At 47.6% G+C, this 19,141-nt stretch overlaps 2 protein-coding genes across 7 annotated transcripts in view; both read left to right on the top strand.

Moving 5' to 3' along the window:
• Window positions 1–5,434, top strand: part of BTBD10 (BTB domain containing 10) — a 45,199-nt gene extending 39,765 nt beyond the window's left edge. For all 6 annotated transcript variants that reach the window (XM_032949016.2, XM_032949018.2, XM_032949017.2 and 3 more), the window contains 2 exons: window positions 1,063–1,173; window positions 1,852–5,434. In XM_032949016.2, coding sequence (XP_032804907.1) covers window positions 1,063–1,173; window positions 1,852–2,228 — 488 coding nt within the window. In that variant the 3' untranslated portion in view covers window positions 2,229–5,434. The remainder of the gene's footprint in view (window positions 1–1,062; window positions 1,174–1,851) is intronic.
• Window positions 5,435–12,371: 6,937 nt separating this feature from the next.
• Window positions 12,372–18,508, top strand: LOC116939944 (large ribosomal subunit protein P2). The gene is made up of 5 exons (XM_032949014.2): window positions 12,372–12,524; window positions 15,825–15,948; window positions 16,744–16,792; window positions 17,566–17,664; window positions 18,373–18,508. Exons 2-5 carry the CDS (start codon window positions 15,826–15,828, stop codon window positions 18,450–18,452), a joined length of 351 nt encoding a protein of 116 aa, XP_032804905.1. The 5' UTR covers window positions 12,372–12,524; window position 15,825; the 3' UTR covers window positions 18,453–18,508.
• Window positions 18,509–19,141: the final 633 nt, after the last annotated feature.

The raw sequence follows: 19,141 nt of genomic DNA, 5'->3' as shown, positions 1-19,141 counted from the left end.
TAAAACCATTAGCAGGGTTTGCCCAGTATCTTTAGGCTTTATTGTAACACTCCATGGGGTGCAAATTACTTGGTTCACTCATGACAGGGAGCATAGAAATTTACATGTTTAGTATGAGATGCAAAAATATAGAACTTCAGTATCACCCTACCCTATGAGTTAAACCGTTTAACCTCTGGGCTGCATTTTATGGGGGCCCAAATTAAAACATTTTAGTTTTCAGGCTTTTTTGTTTGTTACGAACACAGATTATTTTATATTTGTGCCAAATTTCAGCTTCCTATCCCTTCTAGAACATAGAAATTACACCAATCACTCACGCAGTCACTATTGTCATATATTAGCTATGATAATAGGGGTTTCCCCTTTCTGGCAATATAACAGGTGTTAAGATGTTAAAACACCAAACTGAAACCTTTGCAAGGAATGTTGTATGCATTAACCACATATACTTGTGGTGAACATCCAAACAAACAAAGACATGTTCTGACAGTATGTGCATTGTCTTTGAAACTGATTGGTCCACACCAATCAGACATTATTCCTTGCATAGGTTTCAGTTTGGTGTTTTAACATCTTAACACCTGTTTTATTGCCAGAAAGGGGAAAACCCTATTATCATAATTTTATACTGGCAAAGGGAGGTCTCATGATATATTAGCTAATTGTAGTAATTTGTTCGTGACCAATTGTTCCACCGTTGAACATGTCCACATTCAGCCGTTGCTTGTGACTAAAACGGCAGGAGCAAGACAAGCAAATGTGTAGCTTTCTTAATACATTTGTCACTTTTGACATTTGTCACTTTTGACAAATGTTATATTTTATCTGCATTACTCTTATTCCCTTCACAGTTTACGGTCAAACAGAATTTGTCTTCCATTGGCAAACTGCTTTCATTGTAAATCAAAGTTGTGCTTGAATATAAAAAATATATTATATGTCACTTATGTGTGACTGGCACCCCCAAGATTGCTGGATATTAACAAATTGGAATATCAGGAGCTGCACTGTCTAAGCAATCATGATGTGTTCTTTTATTGCTTTTTGTGTCGGTTTCAGTCATTTACAGCACCAAGCTTTATCGATTCTTCAAGTATATCGAGAACAGGGATGTTGCCAAGTCTGTTTTAAAAGAACGTGGCCTGAAGAAGATTCGACTGGGAATCGAGGGTAAGGAGGAGGATTTTCTTTCGGTCCACTGCTGTCTGTTGTGGTTCTGTCTGCTGCAACTAATTGGCAACTGTTATACAAACCCTGTCGGCTGTGTAAAGGTAGCTGTTGGCTTGGGTAATCAATTCTATGTACCTAAAATGGTGATGCTTTTATTTTTGATCATCATAACCCTAATTTTATTCATACGGTGGTCACCGACAAACTCCAGGTCAGCGACCATTGGACACCATCTTGTGCCGGACACTACAGAAATGCTAAAAAAAAAAATTCGTAAAGACGGAGGGTAGAGGGGTAACCCCCGGTGGACCACTTGTGCCCTCTACCACCATTTCTTCAGTCCTCAAAAGTTTCTGAAAATGTTTACTCTTCGCTTATGTGTACAAGGGGTATCCATTTTATAGCAGACATCTGCCATCATGAACATAATGGTATGCATGCCTAAGTGCTTTTTGATAACATCTCCCTTCTATATTGTGCAACTCATTGGGGTTTTCAATTTACTTGAATGGGATCAATTACTTTGGTGCGTCTGTTAAAAGAGACGTGATGATGTTGAGTGGTCAACACTTGCAAAAAGGAACCCAGTTGGGGGCGGTGTTGGCGGGTGCGTTGTGCCAAATGACCGTCTTCCCTATACACCTCCACCATCGCCCCCCCCCGACCCCCCTTAAACAGGTTACCCGACGTACAAGGAGAAGGTGAAGAAGCGTCCGGGCGGGCGCCCAGAGGTCATCTACAACTACGTGCAACGGCCCTTTATCCGCATGTCGTGGGAGAAGGAGGAGGGCAAGAGCCGGCACGTGGACTTCCAGTGCGTAAAGAGCAAGTCCATCACCAACCTGGCGGCGGCCGCCTCCGACGTTCCGCCCACCGAGCCACTCGCCGCTGGCGGAGGCGCAGCTCCTGCCGCCAACGCCGCGGCCGTCGTCCACGGCGCGGGGAGTTTGCACGTGCCGCCTCCGCAGGTGGACGAATTGGACGTCCTGCCCAACCTGTCTGGTCCGCCGAGGGGCCACGAGCATTACCCTGACCAGCCGCTGCCTCCCGACTGAGGAGCAGCGTGCAGCGGTAGCAATGGCTGGCCGGTCGGCCGGCAGGCTAACGCGTCTGCGCTCCTCCGCTGCAGAGTTTAGGGGGTGACACTGATGCCTCATAGCCGCTGGATGTCAAAACAAATTAAACATACACATGTAGGTAAAATATAAATCTCGATTCATGAGCGCACGCCTTTCTCAGTGATTCAGGAACTAGCAAACTTAACTGTATGCATGGCTGCCGACCGTTTAAATTCCTGTGTAAAACAGAAAAAAATCAATGCACGTGTAAGAAGGAAGAAAGTGTTTTCTTTTATTTAAGTACAAACATAAAGCCACTGTTGAACAAGTGTCTTCTAGCAAATGTATTCATTCTTCCACTTTGCTGCCATTTAGAAAATTAGTGTTTTTTTTTCTTACGGCATTCATTAGTAATTTTAAAAGCATGCAATTCCACTATCATAAACCTATTCCTCAATAGGCCAATGCAAAACCCATGAGTGTGTAATGTGTAGCGCTGCCAAATACATTGTTATAATTACAATGCACAACCTGCTTACCTGACAAGCACAGTGACGGGAAGACAGTGACTACCTATCAAAACTTAAGAGACGACAACACGAGAATTATACGGCCACATAACCCACTGTGTAAAGGGAATGCCCTGAAACCGTGTATGAACTAAACAAAACTTTTTTTTTTATTTTACAGCGGGTGCGGTGGCAAGAAGTTAAGTGAGAGCTTTTGGTAATTTATCAAAAAACCCTGGTGACATTTTTATAGCTACCTTTCCATACAGGAGACCGCTGCAATCTGTTTAGTAGATTTAACAACACTCATAGGTGTGCATGGCACGTACAAAAGCCTTATCCAGACGACCACATCAAAATAACTGAAGGCGTGGCTATTTTGTCATTTAGATCGCAGACTCAGAGTTTAAAAAATGTGGCCATCCCAACAGGCAGCAGTGAAACAGACAACTGTAGACCAGTTTTGTGCTCATTAGGACTCGTCAGTATAGTACAACAATGTTCACTGCTGCCATATTCCTCTGTGTTGTTAAATCTATGTTTCCATCCTGCATTAATTTTTCTGTTGTAATGGGGTTTCTGGTCATTTACAGATTTTTTTTAACGTAGTGTAGTGTTTAACTTTCACTTTCTAAAAACCCCTTTTGGTCCATTCATTAGGCATGTAATACCGTTTTATTAATGTCAGCAAGATAACACGATAGTTGAGAGAGATGACCCACCAGTTGTTTAAATCAAGCCATATAGTGCATTCGTGATTATAGGTATAATACCAGTAAGCAGCACAATGGGCTTCAAATACAAAAAGCAAATGGCCAGAGTCGAGGTCGTTGCACAGGATTTTTCGTCCAGTTATTATTACTCTTCATGGACGACTGCATTTCTGATATGTAAAGACCACAATAATTTTTTTTCACATTGCTGTGACTTTTATATTGCAGTTTGAATGTGTTTTCATGGTTGTCACCACTATAATTTATTCAAAAGAAGTGCTTGTATTGGTTGAAGCAAGTGGTGTTTGTACTTTTTTTATTATTATATAGATAAATTAACATCACGCACATCTGTTGGTGACCTTGTAGGTCGCTGGTCATATATATATTTTCATAGGAATCTGCGTTAAAATTCACTTAGCGTGGTGGAATTACATTTTTACATGCGTTTTTGCTTGGCAGTTGCAAATTAGGGTTTTCTTGCATTTATGTATATTTCCTAATTGAGGAGGTAGTGGTCTGTAGCTGGTTCCCATGACACCTGTAACCCAGTTAGCACCAATCGCGATTAGATCGGTTCTCAATCTGACCCAGCCTATCATGATCTTGAGTGAAAACCAGTAAACGATGTCATCCTCCAACGCCTCTTGACATTTGACCTTCCTAGCATTGTGTCTATAATCCACTTAAATGTTTCAAATGTGTGTGATAATGTAAATAGTGTAGAAAATGCTTACTGAGCTTATTAGCTGGCACCAATGTAAAATGACACACTGTTGTGTGATGTCCTCCGGAGTTATGTATTTTTAGTGGGCCCAGATGTAGGTGGGAATGTTGGGCTGCGTGGCTGGGTTTGAAAATGACATGGCCATATCCAAAATGGGTCTCATGCTTTGGGATTCCTTAGGACACCATGGCCCACTGCATCGATTGGATCTGTATTGGAAAGAAACCATTCATGGGGAGCAAGGCATTTGATAACCTATGTTTCACTTTTTCTATAACAGTATTTGATGTGCTGCTCCGGAGTATGGGGGTTTTCACTGCAGTCACTAACATTTGCACAAATTCTATGGCCTTATCTTTGTCAATAAATACAATGTGACACCTGCAAACTCGTGGTTTGTTACATTTGATACAACTTTAAGATACGATACAAAAGTTAAAATCAATGCATTAACATTTTATATATCGATGCGAAAATATCTTGCCATGTTGAATTTGTGTTTTGTTGTTAATCACTTGTAAGTGTGTTTAAAAACGATTTGTCCTGTATGAGATATATGCAGGTTTCCCAAACAGAAGCTATTGTATGTGTACATACTGCTTGTGGATAACCCCCCATGCCTGTTATAAAACTGAGCAACAATTGTCCAAAGTGAATGCATTTCTTTGGGAGGAAAAAATATATATCATGGAAGCTCCGTTGGCAAAAAACTTCATCCACTACCACCCTCCTATCTCCATAAACGGCATCAACGTGTCTAGAACTGATTTAAAAAAAATAACAAAACTGCAGTGCATGCTCACTTGAGTCGACATTGTCTCAGTTTACATGTATGCATGTCCTTTGTCTCAGTGGCAATCTCACACCACATCGGACAGGTTTCTCCATTAGTGTGACACTAAAGTAACAATGTACCCTCACCTGTGTTAAGCACTGTGTGCTTTTATCACTGAGAATGCTGTGGGAACTTTGTGATGTTAATTTTTTTTATCTTCGTTATTCTAGTTTGGGGATTTGTATTAGCAACGTGACCTCGGTATTTTGTGTAATTTCCACAGAAGATCGTATGTGCATACACGGCTGGGTTATTTAAAGGGAAGTTATTGACCAGTTATGGCCATTGTTGCCTGTTCATTTTGAATGTTTGCAACTTTGTGTGTTTATATCTGTGTTTGCTAATTGGTTGCAATCTATCTTTACATCAATCTTGTACATGTATGAATGTTTTCAAATAAAGTTGAATTGTAAATTGCATACGATGTTCATTGACATGCTTTGAATACCCGTTCACATTTGTGGAAGTGTTACCTCAAGGATATCTCTAAATACATAAAAATCCAGTATAAAATAAGTGAGGCCCTCAAAGCCAATCATACCCGTCGACGCAGCCTTGAGGCCAAATAGCTTTTGACAATCGTATTGGACCTTATTAAATAGATTGTTTCTTTTAATGCTCTTCCATTACTGAAATGCAATGATTTAATCATGTATAATGCCTCATCTGCAATGTGGGGCAATCTTGATTTTAAGCTTTCGTGACTGCAGGAATTCATACGCTTTGGGTCTTTCGGTAAAGTCACGTAGGTAGAAAAATAATAGATCACGACGTTTCGGACGCAACACAAGCGTCTGTCAACATTTTTCGCGATTGGCCATGCAGCCCAAACGATGGACCATATTGTAAACCAATGTAGTCCGCGCTCCTTCAATGGAGGAAGGGATAGCAAAACTACACGAGCTCTCTCCTGAATCCGTCTTGTAGCTATCAGATCTCGATATAGGAATTCAGCTCCTAAACATTGCCGTACGCAACAGAACACAATATTGGGCACCTTTAATGTGAAGGAGGATAACGATATCCGCAAGCGTCATCACCATCATAATATATTTAGATTATGTGCCCATAGCGTAACGTGTCATCAATACTCTCCTGGAGATGTGTGAAAACTACTGGACATCTGTAATGTGCTTTATAGCTCATCGGATTCCTCCAGTATAAATGGATTTTCTGATTCTGACAGTGGAGTTTTCAGCCGAGGGAACCCCCTAGTGGCCTTTTGCCACTAGGGGGTCCCACTCGAGTGCCACGGTGGTGAGATGTAACACCATCGTCCTGTGTGGTGGAGGAGCTCGTGGGTTAAATCCCGACCCTGACGCCTGTATATTTGGAGTTTGCGTGTCTCTCTTTTTGTGGTCGCGTGGGGTTTTTCTCCGGGTCCTCCGATTTTTTTTTACACATTTAGAAACATCCGTTTCGAGCATTTGGCTGCTATACATTTCCACATGATAAGTCACTTTGTTGAGCTATCATGTGTGGCCAGGTTGCTTCCAATTAAGAGCTATATAGCTTAGTGGGCCTTAACTGATCAAATGTTTTCAAAAAGTTCAAATAGCTTGCCACGATGGGACCCCCTAGTGGCAGCTCGCCACTAGGGGGTCCCCTAGACAGCTCGCCACTAGGGGGTCCCCGAGGCAGCTTGCCACTAGGGGGTCCCCGAGGCAGCTCGCCACTGGGGGGGTCCCCTAGACAGCTTGCCACTAGGGGGTCCCCTAGGCACCTTGCCACTAGGGGGTCCCCGAGGCAGCTCGCCACTGGGGGGTCCCCTAGACAGCTTACCACTGGGGGGTCCCCTAGACAGCTTGCCACTGGGGGGTCCCCTAGTCAGCTCGCCACTGGGGGGTCCCCTAGGCAGCTCGCCACTGGGGGGTCCCCTAGACAGCTTGCCACTAGGGGGTCCCCTAGGCACCTTGCCACTGGGGGGTCCCCTAGGCAGCTTGCCACTAGGGGGTCCCCTAGACAGCTTGCCACTAGGGGGTCCCCTAGGCAGCTCGTCACTGGGGGGTCCCTGAGGCAGCTTGCCACTAGGGGGTCCCCTAGACAGCTCGCCACTGGGGGGTCCCCTAGACAGCTCGCCACTAGGGGGTCCCCTAGACAGCTTGCCACTAGGGGGTCCCCTAGGCACCTCGCCACTAGGGGGTCCCCTAGGCACCTTGCCACTAGGGGGTCCCCTAGGCACCTCGCCACTAGGGGGTCCCCTAGGCACCTTGCCACTGGGGGGTCCCCTAGGCACCTTGCCACTGGGGGGTCCCCTAGGTACCTCGCCACTAGGGGGTCCCCTAGGCACCTCGCCACTGGGGGGTCCCCTAGGCACCTCGCCACTGGGGGGTCCCCTAGGCACCTCGCCACTAGGGGGTCCCCTAGGCACCTCGCCACTGGGGGGTCCCCTAGGCACCTCGCCACTGGGGGGTCCCCTAGGCACCTTGCCACTAGGGGGTCCCCTAGGCACCTTGCCACTAGGGGGTCCCCTAGGCACCTTTCCACTGGGGTGTCCCCTAGGCACCTTGCCACTGGGGGGTCCCCTAGGCACCTTGCCAATGGGGGGTCCCCTAGGTACCTCGCCACTGGGGGGTCCCCTAGGCACCTCGCCACTGGGGGGTCCCCTAGGCACCTCGCCACTGGGGGGTCCCCTAGGCACCTCGCCACTAGGGGGTCCCCTAGGCACCTCGCCACTGGGGGGTCCCCTAGGCACCTCGCCACTGGGGGGTCCCCTAGGCACCTTGCCACTAGGGGGTCCCCTAGGCACCTTGCCACTAGGGGGTCCCCTAGGCACCTTGCCACTGGGGGGTCCCCTAGGCACCTTGCCACTGGGGGGTCCCCTAGGTACCTCGCCACTAGGGGGTCCCCTAGGCACCTCGCCACTGGGGGGTCCCCTAGGCACCTCGCCACTGGGGGGTCTCCTAGGCAGCTCGCCACTGGGGGGTCCCCTAGACAGCTTGCCACTAGGGGGTCCCCTAGGCACCTTGCCACTGGGGGGTCCCCTAGGCAGCTTGCCACTAGGGGGTCCCCTAGACAGCTTGCCACTAGGGGGTCCCTAGGCAGCTCGTCACTGGGGGGTCCCTGAGGCAGCTTGCCACTAGGGGGTCCCCTAGACAGCTCGCCACTGGGGGGTCCCCTAGACAGCTCGCCACTAGGGGGTCCCCTAGACAGCTTGCCACTAGGGGGTCCCCTAGGCACTTCGCCACTAGGGGGTCCCCTAGGAACCTTGCCACTAGGGGGTCCCCTAGGCACCTCGCCACTAGGGGGTCCCCTAGGCACCTTGCCACTGGGGGGTCCCCTAGGCACCTTGCCACTGGGGGGTTCCCTAGGCACCTTGCCACTGGGGGGTCCCCTAGGCACCTTGACACTGGGGGGTCCCCTAGGTACCTCGCCACTAGGGGGTCCCCTAGACAGGTCGCCACTAGGGGGTACCCTAGGCACCTCGCCACTAGGGGGTCCCCTAGGCACCTTGCCACTGGGGGGTCCCCTAGGTACCTCGCCACTAGGGGGTCCCCTAGGCACCTCGCCACTGGGGGGTCCCCTAGGCACCTCGCCACTGGGGGGTGCCCTAGGCACCTCGCCACTAGGGGGTCCCCTAGGCACCTCGCCACTGGGGGGTCCCCTAGGCACCTCGCCACTGGGGGGTCCCCTAGGCACCTTGCCACTAGGGGGTCCCCTAGGCACCTCGCCACTGGGGGGTCCCCTAGGCACCTCGCCACTGGGGGGTCCCCTAGGCACCTTGCCACTGGGGGGTCTCCTAGGCACCTTGCCACTAGGGGGTCCCCTAGGCACCTTGCCACTAGGGGGTCCCCTAGGCACCTTGCCACTGGGGGGTCCCCTAGGCACCTTGCCACTGGGGGGTCCCCTAGGCACCTTGCCACTGGGGGGTCCCGTAGGCACCTTGCCACTGGGGGGTCCCCTAGGTACCTCGCCACTAGGGGGTCCCCTAGGCACCTTGCCACTAGGGGGTCCCCTAGGCACCTTGCCACTGGGGGGTCCCCTAGGTACCTCGCCACTGGGGGGTCCCCTAGGCACCTCGCCACTGGGGGGTCCCCTAGGCACCTCGCCACTAGGGGGTCCCCTAGGCACCTCGCCACTGGGGGGTCCCCTAGGCACCTCGCCACTGGGGGGTCCCCTAGGCACCTCGCCACTGGGGGGTCCCCTAGGCACCTTGCTACTAGGGGGTCCCCTAGGCACCTTGCCACTAGGGGGTCCCCTAGGCACCTTGCCACTGGGGGGTCCCCTAGGCACCTTGCCACTGGGGGGTCCCCTAGGTACCTCGCCACTAGGGGGTCCCCTAGGCACCTCGCCACTGGGGGGTCCCCTAGGCACCTCGCCACTGGGGGGTCCCCTAGGCACCTCGCCACTAGGGGGTCCCCTAGGCACCTCGCCACTGGGGGGTCCCCTAGGCACCTCGCCACTGGGGGGTCCCCTAGGCACCTCGCCACTGGGGGTTCCCCTAGGCACCTCGCCACTAGGGGGTCCCCTAGGCACCTCGCCACTGGGGGGTCCCCTAGGCACCTCGCCACTGGGGGGTCCCCTAGGCACCTCGCCACTGGGGGGTCCCCTAGGCACCTTGCCACTAGGCAGGGGTCGGGAACCTTTTTGACTAAGAGAGCCATGAAAGCAAAAAATTTGGAAATTTATTTCAGTGAGAGCCATATAATATATTTTAAAAGTGAATTCAACTAAATGTCAGTATAATAAGCCTCTGAATTTATTCTTTTAAATAATGTTGTTATAACACTCACCATTAATGCGACTTCTGGTGCTGCATGGATTTGCTGATGTCTTTGTAGTCGGGTTGGTACTTGGTGAGGTTAAGCTTCATGCAAGCGTTGAGGCTTTCATCCGTTAAACGTGATCGTAGGTTGGACTTGATGTTTTTAAGATGTGAGAATGACTGCTCACATGCATACGTAGATCCAAACATGGTCAATACAGCAATACTCACACGCTGCAGTGTGTGGTATGTGACAGGAAGCGCGTTCCAAGTTTTGAGAATCAGCTGGTCTTCGGGTTGGAGTTTTTTCATTTCTGTCCACATGTGCTTGCTCGCCAACTCCGCTTTCTGTCGTGTGATTCTTTCCAAATCTTCATTCAGTGACTTGAACTTATTCACCCACATGTCTGAGGCCTTCAGGTCAGCCACTTCTGCTTCAAAATCTCTGACGGAGACACCAGGGATGTAATTCAGGTCGGCTGTGTTCAGTGAACACTCGTTTGGATGGGTGATGAACTTAAAAAGACGAGTGTGCTCACGAAATTCTCCAAAGCGTGCTTTGAAGGACTGTAGGAGACTGGATGTGCAGCCAGCTAGCTGGTGGAGATCAAGGTTTTGAATGGGCTCACTTGCTGTGCATGCATCTTTAAATTGGCTCAGTTTTTCAAAATGTAGTAAACGACCTGTTTCAAGATCCGTGATGAAAAGCTCCAGCTTGTTTTCAAAAGCAAATACAGCGTGTTGAAGGGATAACACTGTATTTCCAATGCCTTGCATTTTCACGTTGAGCTGGTTCAGATGTTCAGTCAGATCTACGAGATAGTAAAACTTGAGGAGCCACTCGGTGTCGGCTAGCTCAGGATGCCCGACGCCTTTCATTTCAAGGAAAGTCCGGATTTCGTTCAGGCAAGCCGCAAAACGGCTAAGCACCTTCCCTCTTGACAACCAACGCACATTGCTGTGCAAAAGCAGACCAGGATAGTTATTTACAACTTCATCCAGCAGTGTTTTAAACTGGCGATCATTTAAGGCTCGGGCAACAATAAAGTTGATCACACGAATGACCAGCGACATCACTTCGCCAAACTGCCTGTCACACATCTGAGCACAAAGTGCCTCCTGGTGTATAATGCAATGGAAACTTAGGATGGGTCTATTTTCATGTTCACGGAGAAGCGCCACAAATCCTTTGTTTTTCCCCACCATACACGGAGCACCATCAGTACACACTGAGAGAAGTTTATCCATAGGTAGACTTTTTTCTTGAGCAAACTCCATGAAAGACTTGAATAAATCCTCACCTCTTGTGGACCCTTTTAATGGCAGAACAGCAAGACTTTCTTCGCGCAGTGTGTCACCAACAGCATATCTTGCAATCACGCTGAACTGCGACAAATGGCTCACGTCTGTTGACTCATCCAAAGCCAGAGAAAAGAACGGCGCTGCATTTATGTCCTTCACTTGCGTTTCCTCCACTTTGTTTGCCATCACGATGGTACGATCATGAACAGTTCTTGCCGACAGAGGCATGTCTTGTATCCGTTTGATTATCTTGTCTTTGTTCGGAAGATCATCAAAAAGTTAATTGGCTACATCCAGCATGAACGTTTTAGCATACTCGCCATCTGTGAATGGTTTTCCGTTCCTCACTATTGCTAAAGAACCAGCAAAGCTAGCCGAATTATAGTCACCTTGCCGGGTCCATACGCGGAGTTGCTGCTGGCTAGCTTGCACCCTGCTCAGCTCTTGGCACGCTTTCTTTCTGCTGTCTCCCGCAGGGTATTTTGATGCAAAGGTAGCGTGGCGCGTGTCGAAGTGCCGCTTTACATTCGACCGTTTCAACGATGTAATTTTGTCATTGCAAATTAGACACACCGCAGAACCCGCTCTCTCCACAAAGGCGAATTCTTCGGTCCATTCGTCCTGAAATGTACGATACTCGTCGTCTTTTTTCTTTTCGCCATCTTCTTCGTCGAAGGGTTAGCTTTGAGCTAATGACCGAGCAGACGCAGTCTCAGACTGATTCAAAAGGGGGCGTTTACCTGTTTTACCCAGCAACGGCAAACGTAGGCCAGTATCATCCAATTAAAATAATGGACAATTGCCCCTGCAGCCCTGAACAGGACATGCGCAGTGAAAAATCGATGGATGGATTAAAACAAGTGAGAATATTTTGTTTTATCTGCGAGCCATATGCAATCATCAAAAGAGCCACATCTGGCTCGCGAGCCATAGGTTCCCGACCCCTGCACTAGGGGGTCCCCTAGGCACCTTGCCACTAGGGGGTCCCCTAGGCACCTTGCCACTGGGGGGTCCCCTAGGCACCTTGCCACTGGGGGGTCCCCTAGGCACCTTGCCACTGGGGGGTCCCCTAGGCACCTTGCCACTGGGGGGTCCCCTAGGCACCTTGCCACTTGGGGGTCCCCTAGGCACCTTGCCACTGGGGGGTCCCCTAGGCACCTTGCCACTTGGGGGTCCCCTAGGCACCTTGCCACTAGGGGGTCCCCTAGGCACCTTGCCACTTGGGGGTCCCCTAGGCACCTTGCCACTGGGGGGTCCCCTAGGCACCTTGCCACTGGGGGGTCCCTTCGTGGCAAGCTGCCGCGGCCCCCCCTTGTCGGCGCGTCTGATTGGCGCGCGGCACAGCCACGTGCTCGGCTTTCCCACCAATGGTTATCGGCGACGCACGACCGGGGGGAAGGGGAGGGGTCCCCGCCCCCCGCCCTCTCTTCCTGTGACCGGCAAAGCGAGCGGCCTCAGCGACTCCCAAGCGCGCACGACGTTTCGCGTCCCTAGGACTTAAAGTGAGTCGTTGTGCACCCAGGGACAGCCACCACCAGACGACGGCGGCGGCGGTGGTCAACCTTTTTGTGGGGAGGGGGAATAATTAAACCTAAAGGTCGGAGTCGCTGGCAGTGGAGGAGGGGGTAGGGGGGGGTGTTGGTTGACGCGAGCGCGCCCGCGGCTCGCCCGCCTAGGCCGCACCGCGTGCCTCCGATCGGCTTCGCTCGTGGCCACTAAGCGGCGATTACTTTGCTGTCAATTATTATCATTATAGACTCCCAGTTTTACTTAGATAGCGTAAGTTACGGCGGAAGTCCGTGTAAAAACAAACAAATACTTGAGTGGTTTTTTTTTAAGACGCGAGGTTTAAATTGTTTTTTTTTAGCGGACTCGGGATTCCCTGAATGGACCTTTCGGAAGAGAATTCCACACTCTTCTTCTTCGGTTATTTCGGTAAAGTCACGTAGAATGAGAATAAAATAATACAATATTATTGTGTTATTTTGTTTTATCAATTTATTATTTTATTCTCATTCTACGTGACTTTACCGAAAGAACCAAAGAAGATGAATCCTTGCAGTCACGAAAGCTTTAAATCGAAATTCCACACTCGTGTATTATAAACCCTGTTTCGGAGTATTTGTCGACACGACAACGTTTCTAGCAATGCTCCCCTTCCACAGCACAAACGTGTGCTGTGGATGATTGCCACAACGCGTGTGCTGTAAAAGGGTCGTTGCCCGATGCGTCGCCGGCTCTCGTGGGGTTTTATTCTTCATTCAAGGCAGAGTTGACGATCGTTGAGTTTTTGTTCCCATTTAGGATCATGCTCATTGTCATAACGATCATTCTGACACTCGTAACCCTTGTCTAAAATTGTAAAGAAATATACAATTGGCAAAACTAATAAATGGACCTGCTTCGTGCTTGTTTGCGGTTGTCCCGTTTAAATTGGGTCGTAACCGCGTGCGCTGCATGATGTCCGACGTTTCGTTCTCACGTACTGAAAGTTTCCGTGCCGAAGTTACCAACTCGTACAACTCTTAAAACACATTGGAGAGCTGTTGCAAAAAAAATCTCACTCAATCCCAGCAATGTTAATCGATCAATCCTATACGTAATAGCCATAACTTTAAAATAACATAAAAATATCCCAGATAATATTTGTTTTTATTCTTGGTCGTAAACCTTTGTATATTTTCCCTTTAAAAGCTGCAAGTTCGTAAGAGTGTGATTGTCATTCATTCACTGGCTTAAGGAAAGCCGATGGAGGGACTTGGGGTCTGGGTTTGACTTGGGGATATATTCGTGTAATCTTTTCAAAATGTTCTCCGTATTGCAATATAAGTTTTTGTTACAAAAGAGATTCTTTTTTGTGAAATAATGTGTATGTAACCGATCATTCTAAGCATGACCGTGTGTTTAAAAGTTGAACTAACTCAAACGGCTATCACGCGCGAACACAAGCGATGTGAAGTAAAACAAAAATTCCAAACGCAATCTGGGACCTGCCCTCCAGGAATATTTGCCCCACACAGTTGAAAGGGAGTTGGTGATACGCAATCGGAACGGTGAGGATTAAGCGTTCCAAAGATGTTACTGCTCTTTTTAAAAGGGAAAAATCATTAGCAACTGAGTAAACAACAATTTCGTCGAAAAACAGGCGTGGTGCTCGGAAAACTAAAATTAAATTGGGTACAAAATGTTCCCCGGATTTTTTTTCAATGTGCGAATATGTAAAACGAATCCACTCGGTTGCCCTTAAAATTAGAAATGCACTGTTGTGGAGTTCTGTAAACATGCACGGGGGTTCGACAAAGCTGGACATGTCTGGAACAGTGTCATCCTTCACGGTGCTAATAATAGGACCGCTTCTCCCGGTGGGGTGGTGACTTGGGAACTAACAGATATCAAGCAAATGTTGACAATACGCCTTGTTGGCACGTGTCTCTCTCGTGGCACTTAAAAAAGCAGTCGACAAAACATACCTGTTGTGTTTTGCAGTTCGTACGATGACATTGGTGGGAATGGTGTGGACCCACTGGTGTTGTATATAAAAGGGCTGTACAGTAATTAGATGCGTCTCATTTGCCTTGGTTTTACCCCACCTTGTGTTTCATGTTGAGCATTGCACATTGTAGCGATGCGCGCGCATTATAATGATCAGAAGGACATTGTTAGAATTCAAGGATAGATTTACTTTTTGTTTGTACCGTCCCAAACTGCGGTCTCTCTTGACCTTGATATTATTTGTGCTCGCCACTGATGTTATCCATGGCCTGCAGTCGAACTCGGGTGGCCAGATTCATGGCGAAAGTGCGCTTTCTTGAATCACATTCTGCTGCTGCCTGTATGAAAGCATTGCTAGCAGAGTTTTCGTGGCGGTCTTGTATTGCAGTGATTACCGAACTCCAATCCTGATGACCTTACCACGGTCCACCTTTCCACATGTATCGATCTCTGTAAAAAAAAGCCTATTGTTAAACACTATACACCACCTATTGGTTGGTAAACACATCCCATAAAGGTTTTTGGGTTAGATCGCGTTATTTATAAATGTGTCGCAACCCTCCACCACCCGACATGGCCAATTAGTAAAAAAAAGTGTCACGTTGACAAAAGACAAATAGTTCACTACTTTAGCCCACCGGTGTGTTGAAGAGTGAATCCACAACGTTTACAATTTTTGAGTACGACGTTTCGCTGGTCATTACATCCAGCATCATCGGGAAATTTGCTAGAATAGTGAAGCCCGCCACTTGCTCCCGGTCTTAAATAGAGCAGCAGGGGGATGTCATCATTTAACCCAATCAGAGGCGAAGAGGGGGGGAGGTATTGTAATTATATAGATTAGTAATCAATCGGGTGGTGGAGGGTTCCGACACATTTATAAATCACGCGATCTAACCCAAAAACCTTTATTATTAATAATAATATTGGTCGCGAAAGCCTACATGTAAAACTGACAAACATCCCAGATAACGTGGCGGGCGCTAATATGAATCGACATCACGCGAGACACTCGTGCGAACACCAGGTCCTTCTGAATTGAAAGCAGTCATCGGGTGCATGCAGCACAGAGTAACTTAATTGGCATTAGCACGGAGAAGATTGGTGAACATTGGAAAGACCGAACCGTGGTTGGGCATGAGGACTGGAGTCTGTCGTAATTTATTGATATTGTCGATGCCGTACGCTCAACTAAATGCGTATTTTCGCTGCCATACAGTTGTGAATAGTGCACGGTGGTGTGATGTTGACAAACAGCCGCTGGTGTTGTTTCTCACAACCCCCCCCCCTTTGTTGCCGGTTTGGCGCAGAATGCGTTACGTGGCCGCTTACCTGCTCGCCACACTGGGTGGCAATGAGCAGCCCACTGCCATTGACATCAAAAAGATCCTCGGCAGTGTCGGCATCGAGGCCGACGACTCCAAGCTCAGCAAGGTGGGAGCCACTTGGGCTGATTTTGCCCTCTAACTAGCAGTAGCATCTGAACAAACTGTCATATCGCTCTCCGTGGTGCTAACGTTAAAAAAAACGCCACTTTTTTCTATTTTTTTTGCTGTGGTTTTCACACCTGATGATGATTGCTTGTGTTGCAGTCGAAACGTCGTGAGAATTTTATTGTTTTATATTTTTATTATTTTATTGTTTCCCTTCTACGTGACTTTACCGAAAGAACCAAGAATATAAATATGTTATTGTCGATTTATAAAGCACTCCTGGTTATTTACGATTTTCTACTGTGCGTATAGCTTCCCAGTGGAAGCTGACGGAGTACTCAAACATCTGGCAACCCAGAAACGTTTGTTTAACAAGTTTGATTGCTGATGAGAACTCAGAAGGTCAAAACCGGTGCAGAATTTGCTTGCTATGAGCAAATTTTGCTGGAAAATATTGGTCTAGAAAACCAGTGCACTAAAATATATATATTTTTTTAATATGCGAAGACCCGAAAGGGAGGTTTGGTAATATATGTTATTAACTAATTAAAGTTCAAACGTTAGTAATAGTTTTTGTTCGATAGGAAGAAAGTCTCCGAGTGGAATTGTGTGGCATGCCAGTGCCCACCACCTGGCAAGGTGCAGGCAATTTAAATGAAGCTCTGGCTGACCGTAGGCTACTGTCATTGCGGCTTTTCGAGGTCATGCGATATGACACTGCCAAGTTTATTTTGGTGATCCGAAGCATTTGTGTCATTGACTAATAAGGGGTTCTGTTTCACGTTTGGGATTGCAGGTCATCAGCGAGCTGAAGGGAAAGAATGTAGAGGAAGTGATCTCTGCTGGTAAGTGGAGTCAATGTGGGTCATTGGGATGTCGCCGAGGTGATCCGTATTGTATCTTACAGACGCGATTATGGCCTTGCATGTGTTTACATCATTTGAAGCTTTGTACAGAAACCTTATCTTGGATTTATTTTGCATATTTTATTTCGACTAACGTAGTCTACACGAACCCACGTGATCTGTACGGTGCTGTATGGTCAATTAACCCCCACGACCTACATGACATGGTGAGGCCCTCATCTGGCAGTGCATTGACAAAAGTGCAATGTGCTCTATGTAAAGGTTATTTTTTTTAAAGTCAACCATTTAATTGTTCTAACATTTACTTGAATGTGCTTTCAATGCGTGCCTACTACCGAATGCCCACGAAGGGAGCAGGCACTCTCGCCTTACTCAGCAACAGCTGGTGAAAAGGTGTAGATTGCACTGCACTTCATACACAGCCGAGTTGACATTGTCTGCTCTCAGACCTCATATAGTAAACAGTGGATAGTAAACATCCATATGATCATCATCAACATTGTATGTGAAGTGCTTTTACGTTTTGTGTCAAACCACTGAACACAAAGGTTTTAAATTTACCATAAACCAATTTTCTATTATAACTACATTAATATGCACATTACCAATTCACAATGAAATACTGCAGGTGTAGGCAGTGAGCCGTTGGAGCATTGTTATTCGTGTAGGGCAGCTTTAAGTTTCTTTAAGAGGAGGCCAACATTTTAAAAGTAGTTTCTCGGTGCTGATGCATGCTTGTTGTATCTGTGCAGGGTTCACCAAGATCTCGTCCGTGCCGGGCGGCGTGGCTGTGTCTGCCGGAGTGCCAGGTGGCTCAGCCGCTCCAGACACCGCTGGGGCTCCAGCCGCTGGTCAGTCGCCACTTCCAGTCTCCCACCCGTCAGCAACACCACAAATAAACAACTTTACACATTGGGGGGCTGCAATTTCTGTTTTTCCCTTTCATTTGGATTTTTTCGATCGACTCTCCTTAATCTGACGCAGCAGTTGCCAGAATGTTGTGCAATATCGATGTTACGTGTTGGAATTGCTTTGTATGGTGAAGACGTGGTATGTGGATGGTGGCAAGATGCTGGAACAATTACATTATGCATTCCAAAAAATGTGGGGTTCCTTGTGGAATCTTTCCTGGTCATTGGTTTAGTTTTTTATTGATACATTTCCATCTCAGTACTTAGTTGTTCTCCATCAGTCTATCAGTACAGACTTGCATTGTCCACTCCGGTAAAATTATTTAAATGTCTGACCTTCAAACATGTAATTTTCAGGCTTTTGTGTTCGCACAAGCTGTAATTATGTCAGGGAGAACTATAATTAGGCTGGGCAACTGAAACTAGACATGGTTAGTATTCGCCAGTACAGATGCAGCATAAAGTAAAAAAAACTCCCGTTGAATGTTTATCCCATCCCTGAGTAATTGTAGTTTTGGCAATGCCCAGGTGGGGTTGCTAACTTACGATTATGACCAAAGGGGATTGTGCTCAAAGCCTCTATTTTCCCGTTTATTTTTGCGTTGTAGTAAATGTGTTTAATGGATCTGTTTCCCATGTCTTGCGCAGCTGCTGAAGTGAAGAAGGAAGAGAAGAAAGAAGAGTCCGATGAATCTGAAGATGACATGGGTTTTGGGCTGTTTGACTAGATACCACGCGCATGTCTGCCACCCCGAATAACATCAAAATAAAAGTGTGAAATAAACCTTCATCGTGGTGTATAATTCTATTCAAACAATAATGACGGAAACATCAACTTCCCTGCATTATTCGTACAAGTCAAAAGAATGTGATTTTCAGTTGCCGAGCCGTGCTTCCACAGTTAAAGTATAGGTCGGCAGAACAGTTTATATATCCACCCATCTCTAAGTCACATGAATGATCGGCATCTTGAGTTCATTTGAACACGTGTGTGTATATTCTTGGTTCTTTCGGTAAAGTCACGTAGAAGGGAAACAATAAAAATATAAAACAAAATTATCACGACGTTTCGACTGCAACACAAACAATCATCATCAGGTGTGTATGTCATACCAGCTTAGTCTTAGCCATTCAGGGTTCACGTAAGGATTGTTGGCGTTCGCTCTCTGCGTTCGTGACATTGATAACCTTGGTGGAAACATCAACAATGTGAGTGGAGTGGCTTTTAGCCAGCCGCATGGCTACTTCGCTGCCCATTTTCTCACCCGTGGGAGGCAACAGTTCCGTGATTACCCAAACGGTCATGACAGCCTTGTGTAAAGCTGACCAAATGTAAACACACGGCTGTTTCAAATTGTACAAAATCGGCCAAAGCCCATTTCGTATAAATGGCAAGATAAACATCCATATAACCACA

The sequence above is a fragment of the Petromyzon marinus genome, chromosome 7 (assembly GCF_048934315.1).
Source record: "Petromyzon marinus isolate PM22_M1 ecotype Great Lakes invasive population chromosome 7, UKy_Petmar_22M1.pri1.0, whole genome shotgun sequence".
NCBI classification, from domain to species: domain Eukaryota; kingdom Metazoa; phylum Chordata; class Hyperoartia; order Petromyzontiformes; family Petromyzontidae; genus Petromyzon; species Petromyzon marinus.
This window is presented reverse-complemented; position numbering and strand designations above follow the sequence as displayed.

Bases quoted from the DNA above. Each gene is read 5' to 3' on its own strand.
- LOC116939944 (XM_032949014.2), top strand. From the start codon at position 15,826: ATGCGTTACGTGGCCGCTTACCTGCTCGCCACACTGGGTGGCAATGAG. The intron at 15,949-16,743 runs GTGGGAGCCACT...TTGGGATTGCAG, and splicing joins ACGACTCCAAGCTCAGCAAG to GTCATCAGCGAGCTGAAGGG. The intron at 16,793-17,565 runs GTAAGTGGAGTC...GTATCTGTGCAG, and splicing joins AGAGGAAGTGATCTCTGCTG to GGTTCACCAAGATCTCGTCC.